We start from the raw sequence: 13,278 nt of genomic DNA, 5'->3' as shown, positions 1-13,278 counted from the left end.
AGTGAGTAAGACATCAAGACAAGTAGACAGAGAGACTGAGGCAGAGTGAGCGAGCGAGAGAAACGGATGAGAGAGACGCAGGTTGTTTCCTCCATTTCTTTAGAGCCAGTGATTAGGCCGTGGCGTGGAGGGAAAACAGTGGCCATGAATGTTACCGGGAATTCCAGCAAGAGACTGAGCCGAGACTGATCCTCTTTAAATAACTACAGCCAGATTATCAACAATTTATTTATTATTTCCTTACAAAGGCCACAGTTATTCAGCAGACCTTGTTTTCTTCTTCCCCCTCTTAGTAGCAGGTAATAAAAAGACTCCCTGTGGCCAAAAAGGCCTGGCATGAGAAAGGACTGGTGTAATTAAGCAGCTGGTCAAAGCAAAAGTGCCGCCCAGGGAGGTACTGTAGATCTGCTGCTATTGTCTTTTCATATCGAGTGGGGGAATACTAGACTAAAATGGCATGTTTCATAAGCTATTTTCCATTACCTATGTATAACAGTAGGCTACCTTCATTCCTTTCCACTGGACCACTGGTAACATAACAGGTTACCATGTTCAGTAATACTTGCAAGAATAAGCAGCTAAACTGACAAATACAGTGAGCTGTTGTTTTGTCTCTGTACTCCAGCATTTTGGATTTTAAATGATACAATGACTATGAGGTTGAAGTGCAGATTGTCAGCATTAATTTGAGGGTATTTCCATTTTAGTGGGCCAAATTCACTGTATTAAAATAGTCAAAAGTTTAGTATTTGGTCCCATATTCCTAGCACACAATGATTACATCAAGCTTGTGACTACAAATTTGTTGGATGCATTTGCTGTTTGTGTTTCAGATTATTTTGTGCCCGATAGAAATGAATTGTATAATATAATATGCCATTTAGCAGACGCTTTTATCCAAAGCGACTTACAGTCGTGCGTGCATACATTTTTGTGTATGGGTGGTCCCGGGGATCGAACCCACTACCTTGGCGTTACAAGCGCCGTGCTCTACCAGCTGAGCTACAGAGGACCACCAAAAATTGTAAATATTGTATTGAGTCACTTATTGTAAATAAATAGAATATAAAAATACAATATGTTTCTAAACACCTCTAGTCTTGAATGAATCGTGAATAATGATGAGTGAGAAAGTTAGACGCACAAATATCCTAACTCCAAGACATGCTAACCTATCACCATTACAATAACAGGGGAGGTTAGCATTTTTTGGTGGGGTATAATATTTGTGCGTCTAACTTTCTCACGTTGTATTAAGGATTATCCCTAATCATGGTAGCATCCACATTAATATAGAAGTGTTTAGAAAACTAATTATATTCTTATTTACAATAAAAGTGACTCCAAAATGACATAATACATTATTTACTATTCATTTCTATTGGGCACACAATAATCTGAAACAACCAAAACAAACAGGAAATGCATCCAACAAGATTGTAGAGTCACAAGCTTGATGTAATCATTGCATACTAGGAATATGGGACCAAATACTAAACTTGACTACTTTAATACATAAGTGAATTTGTCCCAATACTTTTGTTCCCCTAAAATGGGGGGGGGGGGCTATGTAGAAAAAGTGCTGTAGAAAAAGTGCTGTAATTTCTAAACGGTTCACCCGATATGGATGAAAATACCCTCAAATTAAAGCTGACAGTCTGCACTTCTCAGTCATTGTATAATTTAAAATCCAAAGTGCTGGAGTACAGAGCCAAAACAACAAAAAATGAGTCACTGTCCCAATACTTTTGGAGCTCACTGTACATCCTCAAACTGAATGTGACTGAGGATCAATAACACGTGACGGGAGAATGACGTGCCAAGATGCTCATGACAATTGGCAATAACCATGTTTTTGCAATTTTCTGGCTGTTATCTTGCATGTGTTCCTTGCAGAGTTGAGGAAGGCATACAACAGCACTTCTAAAGCCTCATTTGTACAGTAGGTACGCAATTGAAGAACGCAAAACGGCAATCCTGTTTACTTACGTCAAGTTTGTAACTGCGGGGCTGCCCACATCTGCATAGTTTTGCTACGCAACTACGCAGGATCACCATTTTGTGCAGCTATTTGTAAGTTTTGCGTTGTCGACTATGAAGGGCAGTGATGGGCAACAGACGGCCCGCGGATGAATTTCCAAAACCGGGGCCCCGACCCAAAAATATATAACCGGGTCTCAACTTACTGATGAGAGTTAGAATAGTAGAATACACAAGGTGACATTTTGAAATGTGGTTGTGCATCAGCGGTTTCTCTCATTATGTCAGTCACTGACAGTCACTCAATTAGTCATGTCAGCTAACATTTTTTTTTATTGGTAAGTTAGTCTAGCCAGATATCATGGCCGAATACTGACTGGGCACGTAGGGCACATGCACAGGGGCCCTGACCTCCAGGGAGCCCCCATTGATTTTGTTAGTCACTCTCACTCAGGTGTCATATTAACATGGCATAAGTCATGTCCAAATGTGTAGAATTGCAGGAAATTAGCTGTAAAACTGAAAATAAATCCTCTCTGCCCAATGGCAAAATGAGTATAATAGCATGATTTTTTTTTCTAAAATTGCAACATTTTCTCTCCTCCCCATAGCAAAATGTGTAGAATTGCAGGAAATGTACTTTCAAACTAAAAATGTTCTCTCCACCACCAAATGTTTTGCCAGCGAGGTGGCGGGGCCCCCCAACCAAATCTTGCTTAGGGCCCCCAAAAAGCTAGGGCCGGCCCTGGCTATTGGTATAATGCATTTAGTTAAAAGGGTTAAGTAGCTTAACTGCACAAATGGATTGATTGCGCAAATCAGTTGACTGCATGTGTTGGTATGGATATGGGTACGCAGACCCACTGCCGCCCCTTATATTCTGTGGTCCCCATCAAAGTTGCCCCTGCCGTAGGGTATAAATTAGACTTAAGAGGGGTCTGTAGTGGAACTGCACTCACCAGGATGAAGTCCGTCTGATAGGTGGACAGCATAAACACAGAGATGTTGTGGTCTGCCAGGGGAGCGATGACAGACTTGGCTATTTTGGTGACTCCGATTGGCTGAGAGTTGGTGGTGCTCCCGCCCCCCAACACCACGTTGAGAGCCAACCACGTGGCCTCGGCGACACTAAGGTGCTCCGACTCAGGCAGTTCTGAAACCGGACGAGAAAATGCCGTTAAAAGGTGTGGCCCCAGATGGACGTGTCTGTCTGTCAGTGGTCCCCTTAGCGATAAATGAGGCCGCTAACAGCGTCACCGGACTCTCAATGTCCCTTATTTTACGGATGATTGTTTGACTTTCTCCTCCGCTGATGAGCTGGAGGAGGCATTGTCAAGCCTGGGTGCCATTAATACGAGAGGGGTCTGACTTGGAAAAAGACCTGACTCCATTGCTAAGAACAATAAGATATCACACGACTGACTATGCTTACTTATTTCATCATATAATCAATAATGTGTGTAGAAAAACCTTGAAAGAAACCTTGTTAAACAAACTGCATTCATGAGTGTCATTGGAATGAGTAAATAAGCTTATAATAACTCATTTACCACTGAGCATAGCTATGCCAACAATCTCGGTTTTGTTTTAACAGCCTCGATATAGAGCTAAATGTGTGTGCGGCTATTTTCATGCACTGGCATGACCAAACAACAAGTATTTGAAGTCATCGTTCATCGTGTAATGCTGCAAAATAACGTAATACATGGTCATTTCCATGTAAAAGGCCCCATGAGCACCAACATGTGAAGTTCATAGGAGCATGGCAAATTGGGTGTCAAATGAAAGCTAAGAGTCCATATTTGAGAAATTAAGGCATATACATTTTTCAACCATTTTCCATCCTAAAAATTTGGTATAGGCAAAGGATTTGATTTATTGTCAAATAAGTGGAAAAATGGGCCTTAGAAAGCAACTACCAGAAAAAGTCTTAAAAGAGATTCTCCTGTACTTTTGTATACTTTTTAGCCAGTAGTTCTGAAAGTAGCACTCACGAGCCAAAAGTGTTCCTCGAAAATCTGATTTGTGCACCATGTCATTGCTCTCTCTGCTGTGTGTGCATCATGTGCATCTTTCTAGCTGTCACTCAGATGGCGAGGGACTGAAGCTCATTGGTTGAAGTCATTGCTCGCTCTCTCTGCCTTTAAAAGGTATTAGAAATACATACAAACACAATAATGTTAACATAAACGCCCCTGCCAACTAATATCAACATTTATATTTAGTGTAGGAAAAAATAAATGCTTTACTTCTCTGAATTGTACTATACTTTACTATACTGAACTCTACTGTAATGTACTGAACTATAGTCTACTGTTCTGCGCTGTACTTGTGAAAGAGAAACGTCTATGATTGGTTCAGATTTTGTCTGATCCAGACCAACCAATTTTGGTCTTGTTTGGTGGTGGATCTCATTAAAATAATATTATAATAATGAAGAGAAAGAAATGAATATCCATAATTATGTTGTGAGGTACAAATCAGGGACCCATAATGAAATTACGTTACCGCAATAATGTTACCAGGTGTACATTCACTTCACTTACTGTAATTCAATAACCAAAACAGATTTTTTCAAAGTGAAGGTGTGAAAACATGGTCACAAACAGAGAGATTACCAAAATTCTGTTACCAAACTTTTCATCTGCACAGTTCTTTCAGTGAATGTGTTTTTGTTACATTTTCAGTGTACAATGTTAAAAGTAGTCCTTGTGCATATAGTTGTATGGTTTGTTAAACTTTTAAATCAATGTTTATTGTTTGGCATACATTTTAAGTGAAAAATCTGAGTCTCAGCGCAATTCCGTTACCATTAATTGCCCACATACAGATAAGCACAATAGAAACTTCCAGCCAATCTACAGTAGAATACCTGCACCTGTTTCACAACGCAGAGCTTCTAGTATCCATGGTGACCAACAAGGGTCACCCTGGAAACAGTCTGTAATGACATGGATTCACTCACTCAACCACAAAGCCAAATCAGTGACAGCTTGGCCTCTTAACCCATAATGGAAAAGGGGGGAAAACTGATGGAGCAATATGTGATCAAACATCGACAGCCAGTCAAGATACGAGTAATTAGAGAAAATCATAGGGCTACAAATTATTTCCCGTGGTCCGATCCTTGTTTCCACAGTAACCTTAAAGATCCAGAGGTAGCGACTACAAAACCCACCTTTGAAGCCTTCCTCGTCGACGATAATGGTATAGTCCTCCGGAGTTTCCGTCAAACTGAAAAATTTGCATCTGGAAACGAAAGAGTTTTACAGTGAATAACGTGGTTCATTATGCTACTTGTAAATCACCAGTTAGTTTCAACAGAACATATTCATTATCTAAGTTCAATTATAAAAAATGGGAAGGAGTTATTGGAAGCTGCTTGCAGGCAATAATGAACCTTTACCTATTGCCCAGAAATTACCGCATTGGACAATGCAGAGGAGCAAAAGCATATTGTTAGCCTAAAGTATTGTGGTTTCATTAGTACATTTTTTTTATATTAATGTTATATCATATGCCTATTGCCTATGTGTATACGAACTATTCAGTCAACTCAAGCCAACATTTTTGGTAAACAATTAGCAACTAAACTTCCGTACAACCTCTTTAAGGAAGCAGATGGATCAGAGAAAAAACACCAGCTTGCCCTGGTCAGACAGAGAGGCTGTCTGAATCTAAGGTAATCAGCCTCCAAAAAATCTCTGTGACCCCACATGGCCCCCAAAGTTCCTTTTGTGGAAAGCAAGCAACACATGCATACACTCAACGCAAACAATGTGTGTGTGATCACAAGTCTGTTAATATCTTCTTTATCACCGTATTTAATGACATATGGGCTATATTTGAGGCCAATCAGGTCATCAAGACAACACAGAAATACGCCATGGTATTTCTCAGCTTGAAATAAACCCAGCTATTTCTTACATTTCATTCCTCAGTTATGAGTGATAGGAGCTCTGTACAGTTGTGTAAACCTCGTTGCCAGAGGAATTGCAAAACCGGAGAGATGTTTTTTTGAATATTTTAGCTCCATGCATCTGTCTATGCAAACATACCCAAATACATGTATCTTGAGTTGGGACTGCCAGTAGCTGCTGCAGACTTTTATGCTGATCGTAAAACCTGAACCGGCTCACAATTCTGGGAGAGAGGAGACACTGGCTGATGAGCTATGTTTGTCCAATTCACCCACACCTCTCTTTTAATCGAGGGGCACCATGATACATGTTGATTGTGGAAAGTCTGATGCCATGCGTCATTTCTTTAATGATGATGGCGTACGTCATCTCCTAAATGCTGAAGTGGCCTACTTGTCCAAAACATCTCCTGTTGTTGTGTCATCTTATCATCATCTCAAGTGTCCTTGGGTTGATATGATGGAGAGCTTTACTAATACATATGCATGGAGAAAGGGTGTCTCACTGCCATTAATATAACGGAGACTTCCGATTACATTCACCTTCAGTACGACGTGGCGCTTTTCCACTATTGGATTTGTGTTAATTTAAGGTGTTGAGTTGATGAAAGGATGCTAATCTAACAATAGCCTTTAGAGCAGGGCTCTAGAACTCTGTTCCTGAGCGCTTACCGTCCTGTAGGTTTTCACTCCAACCCTAGTCTAGCCCATCAGGATAGTTACAACTGGGGTTGGAGAGAAAACCTACAGGAGGGCAGCTCTCCAAGAACAGGGTTGAAGAGCCCTGCTTTAGAGTGCTGTTTTGAAGTTTAGGTCTACCCCATTACTTTTGGTGCATATGTACCTGGAAACTGCTGTCAGAATATACTTATTTAACTTGATCTCTAATTTTGACCTCTCTCATCTTGAAAAACGTTAGATGAATCTGAGGGATTGTGCAACAAGGCCATGTCCTCATAAAAAATGTCCTCATAAAAATATTGTTGTAGTAGTTAAAAGTACTTGGTGTTTCTCGCATTGCTCATGAAGAACTTGAAACAAGTCAACCATGGTAATATGATTCTCTACAGCCTTGCAATTGAATGGTTGCACAGTGTATTAGGCTAATAAGTGCGAAGATGCACAGTAAATTAACAGGTAGGGATTCTAAAATGCCCTTTTCAATTAAAATTATTATACTGAACAAAAATATAAATGTAACATATGAAGTGATGGTCCCATGTTTCATGAGCTGAAATAAAAGATCTGAGAAATTTTCCATATGCACAAAAAGCTTATTTCTCTCACATTTTGTGCACAAATCTGTTTACATCCCTGTTAGTTAGCATTTCTCCTTTGCCAAGATAATCCATCCACCTGACGGGTGTGGCATATCAAGAAGTTGATTAAACAGCATGATCATTACACAGGTGCACCTTGTGCTGGGTACAATAAAAGGCCACTAAAATGTGCAATTTTGTCACATAACAACGCCACAGATGTCTCATGTTGAGGGAGCGTGCAATTGGCATGCTGACTGCAGGAATGTCCCCCAGAGCTGTTGCCAGATAATTAAAAGTTAATTTCTCTACCATAAGCCGCCTCCAACGTCGTTTTAGAGAATTTGGCAGTACGTCCAACCGGCCTCACAACCGCAGACCACGTGTATGGCGTCATGTGGGTGAGCCGTTTGCTGATGTCAACATTGTGAACCGAGTGCCCCATGGTGGCGGTGAGGTTATGGTATGGGCAACCGGCCTCACAACCGCAGAACTTCGCACAGCCATGGAAGATTAGTGAGACAACATTCCACAATGAACAGCCTGATCAATTCTATGCGAAGGAGATGTGTCACTCTGCATGAGGCAAATGGTGGTCACACCTGATACTGACTGGTTTTCTGATCCACGCCCCTACCTTTTCTTTTTAGGTATCTTTGACCATCAACAACATTCTAGGTGGTACGCAGCTTCCAAGCCATCCCCTTGTGTTTGTGTGGCTCCACATTTTGTCAGCATCATTCACATTCTACATGAATGTGAGGCACTTCACAGGGAGCTTCTAAATGAGTTTGTTTCAGGCTGTTAAAACACCCCTGGACAATTAACAACACACCCTTACTTGACTCGAAATATGAGGCAATTACAAAAAGTACTGTAAAATCTAAAAGTACTGTATAAAAAAATATATTAGTGACTCCCAAATGGTAGTAATGCCATGAATTTAAAGCTGCAACAAGGCCCAAATCACAGCTGAGGACAGTCTAATATTCTAAATAAAAACACTCCATGATAAAAATGTATATTACATCCTGTGGACCTCTACCTCTTTTTCAAGTATTTTTAGGGGTCAGTGGAGCACACAAAAAAAGGTCACTGAAAGGTGGAGGGGGAGTTGCCCTGAGGACAGCTTGGCCATATAGGCTAGCCAATGGCCTTTCCAATCCTATGTGTCCTTAATGTAAGGATCCTCACTAAAAAAAGACTTGCCTTCAACTTGTGTCCTGGTGCAGTTATAACTGCAATGATACAAAGATCTTTGTAGGAATGCAAAACTGCAATATTATTGGAATGCATCTCACATACATGTAAATTACCCTTGAGGAAATAATCACTTGAGGAAAATAACACTAACGAAGTTTAGGTTAGAGAGTAGGCCTATAGCCTATTGAGAATATTCTCAGTGGCATGCCATAATCGTATAACTATCGCAATAGGCTTAACCTACAGAAGATATCCTGGCTATAACCTGCCCTGTCCTCATCATGCCAGGTGAAATTAATATAAGAATCTTTACATTGTTATTGTGATCCCTTAATAGCCTATTAAAATTATTAAAAACAGAAAGGCACAAAGCCTGTAGTCAGAAACACAACCACCGGTCAAGCGCAATCACTTCTCCGGCAGCAGATATAATGGCTCGCGGCGCAAACAACAACATATCATGATTGCAACATCGCAAATGATATATTCGGCATCATCGCGGACTACGTAAATGCCGACTATAGGCCTATATATGAATGTCTCACGCCACCGGTTCAAGTTCGATTTCAAATCAATCACCTCACCCCGGATAATTTTACAGCTACACACAACGAAAAACAACACCGCAGAGCTGAAAACTATGCACGTACACACACCCCTTCACGTCGGACTACAAAAGCTGAACATGTAAATACAAAACGAAATAGCCTACTGAATTTAAAGAATAGGCCACTGCCAGCACTCATTGACACATGCAAAAACAACAGAGCATGCATTTCATTTAAAGCTAAAAAGACAACTGTACTAAACACAATTAAAATTGCACCGCTTTGCTACAACGATCGGCTACATAATCCAGTCCCGCAATTAGTTTGCAATAACATTACTGCCCAATACGATATTTATGATTAATTTGTTATATTTTAACGGATTTAATAACAGTGTTCATATCTATATAGCTTCTTACCTTGTTTTAGAGGGCAAGAAGGCGAGTTTGATTAATCCATGAGTGCAAATCTGAATGCCCTCTTTTGCTATACTCGCTACTTTTAAACTGTGTTCTAAAATATGCAACTCCATCTTTTGCGTCTTCTCATTTGAGGAACATTAAAAAAAAATATATAGAAATGTATATCCTTTCTAATAAAAATACCTTACGCTATATAGGTAGAGTTTATAAAAACCGTGAAACTGAGCAGAAAGCAAGGGAGGGAGAAGGAAAAGTTAACCACTTAGGAAAAGAGTAAAAGAGAGCAAAAGATAGAAGCAGGGTGAAATAAAAGAAAGCACAATGAGGTAAACTGGGAGGAAGAAAATTGAGAAGGACTATCGGTCCGCGTGTTTTCTCTCCGACAGGGATTGGAATAGTCCAGCAGCTGGTAACAGTGAAACAAACAACTTGCCAATCAAAAGAAGGCGAGGACCATAGAGGTAGATAAAGGACGCATCTTTGTATCTGTTCAATTATAGAGTCTCTGACTGCATGGGCAGCGCCATTGAGGCAATCTCCGTTTTGAAGTAGTAAATGTTCTTCTTCACGATTAGCTGATCCCTCCCGATGACCCGGTTCCACATGACTCCAACAGGGTCACCAGGAGGGATCAGCCAACGAAGTTGGAAGTACCATCCAGTTGACTACGTTAAAATGGTAGAAGCCTTAAATGGCTCTGCCCATATTAATACAGCCTTTTAGTAAAAAAAAAAAAGCCCTCTATCATTCTCTATGGGGAGGACCTCGCTCTGGCACACTGGCATGTCGGGACATGTAGTTCCACATTTCCTGTGTTGCCATGGCAGGGCCATCATGGAGCAAATACAGGGACAATGCAAAATGTAGTTATGAAAAATTAAGTATTTTGTCATATATCACTGTCATATACCAGTATGCATAATTTTTTTAATGCATTAATGGTCTGAGGCCAAACCTCAGACATCTTACAAATCAAATCAAATCAAATTTTATTGGCCACATGCGCCGAATACAACAGGTGCAGACATTACAGTGAAATGCTTACTTACAGCCCTTAACCAACAGTGCATTTATTTTTAACAAAAAAGTAAAAATAAAACAACAACAAAAAAAGTGTTGAGAAATAAAGAGCAGAAGTAAAATAAAATAACAGTAGGGAGGCTATATATACAGGGGGGTACCGGTGCAGAGACAATGTGCGGGGGCACCGGCTAGTTGAGGTAGCTGAAGTAATATGTACATGTGGGTAGAGTTAAAGTGACTATGCATAAATAATTAACAGAGTAGCAGCAGCGTAAAAGGATGGGGTGGGGGGGCAGTGCAAATAGTCCGGGTAGCCATGATTAGCTGTTCAGGAGTCTTATGGCTTGGGGGTAGAAGCTGTTGAGAAGTCTTTTGGACCTAGACTTGGCACTCCGGTACCGCTTGCCGTGCGTTAGCAGAGAGAACAGTCTATGACTAGGGTGGCTGGAGTCTTTGACAATTTTGAGGGCCTTCCTCTGACACCGCCTGGTATAGAGGTCCTGGATGGCAGGAAGCTTGGCCCCAGTGATATACTGGGCCGTACGCACTACCCTCTGTAGTGCCTTGCGGTCGGAGGCCAAGCAGTTGCCATACCAGGCGGTGATGCAACCAGTCAGGATGCTCTTGATGGTGCAGCTGTGTAATTTTTTGAGGATCTGAGGACCCATGCCAAATCTTTTCAGTCTTCTGAGGGGGAATAGGCTTTGTCGTGCCCTCTTCACGACTGTCTTGGTGTGTTTGGACCATGATAGTTCGTTGGTGATGTGGACACCAAGGAACTTGAAGCTCTCAACCTGTTCCACTACAGCCCTGTCGATGAGAATGGGGGCGTGCTCAGTCCTCTTTTTTTTCCTGTAGTCCACAATCATCTCCTTTGTCTTGGTCACGTTGAGGGAGAGGTTGTTATCCTGGCACCACACGGCCAGGTCTCTGACCTCCTCCCTATAGGCTGTCTCATCGTTGTCGGTGATCAGGCCTACCACTGTTGTGTCGTCGGCAAACTTAATGATGGTGTTGGAGTCGTGCCTGGCCATGCAGTCATGGGTGAACAGGGAGTACAGGAGGGGACTGAGCACGCACCCCTGAGGGGCCCCCGTGTTGAGGATCAGTGTGGCAGATGTGTTGTTACCTACCCTTACCACCTGGGGCGGCCCGTCAGGAAGTCCAGGATCCAGTTGCAGAGGGAGGTGTTTAGTCCCAGGATCCTTAGCTTAGTGATGAGCTTAGAGGGCACTATGGTGTTGAATGCTGAGCTGTAGTCAATGAATAGCATTCTCACGTAGGTGTTCCTAGGTGTCAACCATGCAAGATAGGCCAAATCCATCAGTGTCCATCATTTCCAAAAACACCAACAGTCATCTCTAGGACACAATAGCCAGTCCACTGTCCATACATATCCTATAGACGGGTTGGTTGTTTAGCATCATAACCAATGCTTGTGCAACTATGGGGCAAAACAGACAGGATTGGCCTAGAACGTTGACATGTAGGATACTATGGGGCTGTTTTTTCATTTAGAAAAAGTTGTAGATATAATCCAATGAAGTTAGATCCTTTTTATAGGGCTGCCTTAATCTGTCGTTCTGCCCCTGAGCAAGACAGTTAATCCACTGTTTACTGGGCGTTGTCGATTAAGGCAGCCCTCCGCACCTCTCTGATTCAGAGGGGTTGGATTAAATGCTGAAGACACATTTCAGTTGAATGCATTCAGTTGTACAACTGACTAGGTATCCCCCTTGACTTTTTCCACATTTTGTTACGTTACTGCCTACACACAATACCTCATAATGACAAAGCAAAAACAGGTTTTTAGCAAAGTTATTAAAAAAAAAAATATTCAGACCCTTTACTCAGTACTTTGTTGAAGCACCTTTGGCAGCGATTACAGCCTTGAGTCTTCTTGGGTATGATGCTACAACCTTGGCACACCTGTATTTGGGGAGTTTCTCCCATTCTTCTCTGCAGGTTGGATGGGGAGCGTCGCTGCACAGCTATTTTCAGGTCTCTCCAGAGATGTTCGATCAGGTTCAAGTCCGGGCTCTGGCTGGGCCACTCAAGGACATTCAGAGACTTGTCCAGAAGCCACTCCTGCGTTGTCTTGGCTGTGTGCTTAGGGTCATTGTCCTGTTGGAAGATGAACCTTCATCCCAGTCTGAGGTCGTGAACGCTCTGGAGCAGGTTTTCATCAAGGATCTCTTTGTTCTTTGCTCCGTTCATCTTTCCCTCGATCCTGACTAGTCTCCCAGTCCCTGCCGCTGAAAAACATCCCCACAGCATGATGCTGCCACCACCATGCTTCACCGTAGGGATGGTGCCAGGTTTGCTCCAGACGTGACGCTTGGCATTCAGGCCAAATAGTTCAATCTTGGTTTCATCAGACCAGAGAATCTTGTTTCTTATGGTCTGAGAGTCTTTAGGTGCCTTTTGGCAAACTCCAAGCGGGCTGTCATGTGCCTTTTACTGAGGAGTGGCTTCCATCTGGCCACTCTACCATAAAGGCCTGATTGGTAAAAAAATTGGTGGAGTGCTGTAGAGATGGTTGTCCTTCTGGAATATTCTCCCATCTCCACAGAGGAACTCTGGAGCTCCTTCAGAGTGATCATCGGGTTCTTGGTCACCTCCCTGACCAAGGCCCTTCTCCCCCGATTGCTCAGTTTGGCCGGGCGGCCAGCTCTAGGAAGAGTCTTGGTGTTTCCAAACTTCTTCCATTTAACCTCTACGGGATCAGTATCCCTATACCAGGACGGTTGCAGCTCAATATACGATATGTGACTAGACTGGCGTTGTAAACAACTTTCCGGGACATAGACATGTCTTATATGGCCAGAAAGCTGAAATCCTTGTTAATCTAACTGCAGTGTCCAATTTACAGTAGCTATTACAGCAAAGAAATACCATGCTACTGTTTGAGGATAGTGCATAAC

The 13,278-nt window shown here is 42.0% G+C and overlaps 1 protein-coding gene across 1 annotated transcript in view; it reads right to left on the bottom strand.

Moving 5' to 3' along the window:
• LOC311136073 (cytosolic arginine sensor for mTORC1 subunit 2-like) overlaps positions 1 to 9,732 on the bottom strand; it is a 28,040-nt gene extending 18,308 nt beyond the window's left edge. Inside the window, exons 1-3 of the mRNA XM_084170143.1 lie at positions 9,329 to 9,732; positions 5,159 to 5,229; positions 2,940 to 3,133 (exon numbers count right to left, since the gene is read on the bottom strand). Coding sequence (XP_084026269.1) covers positions 2,940 to 3,133; positions 5,159 to 5,229; positions 9,329 to 9,441 — 378 coding nt within the window. The 5' untranslated portion in view covers positions 9,442 to 9,732. The remainder of the gene's footprint in view (positions 1 to 2,939; positions 3,134 to 5,158; positions 5,230 to 9,328) is intronic.
• Positions 9,733 to 13,278: the final 3,546 nt, after the last annotated feature.

The sequence above is a fragment of the Coregonus lavaretus genome (assembly GCF_964263955.1).
Source record: "Coregonus lavaretus genome assembly, chromosome: 10".
Classification (NCBI taxonomy): domain Eukaryota; kingdom Metazoa; phylum Chordata; class Actinopteri; order Salmoniformes; family Salmonidae; genus Coregonus; species Coregonus lavaretus.
The sequence above is the reverse complement of the archived record's forward strand: the minus strand, read 5'-3'. Positions and strand labels throughout refer to the sequence as shown.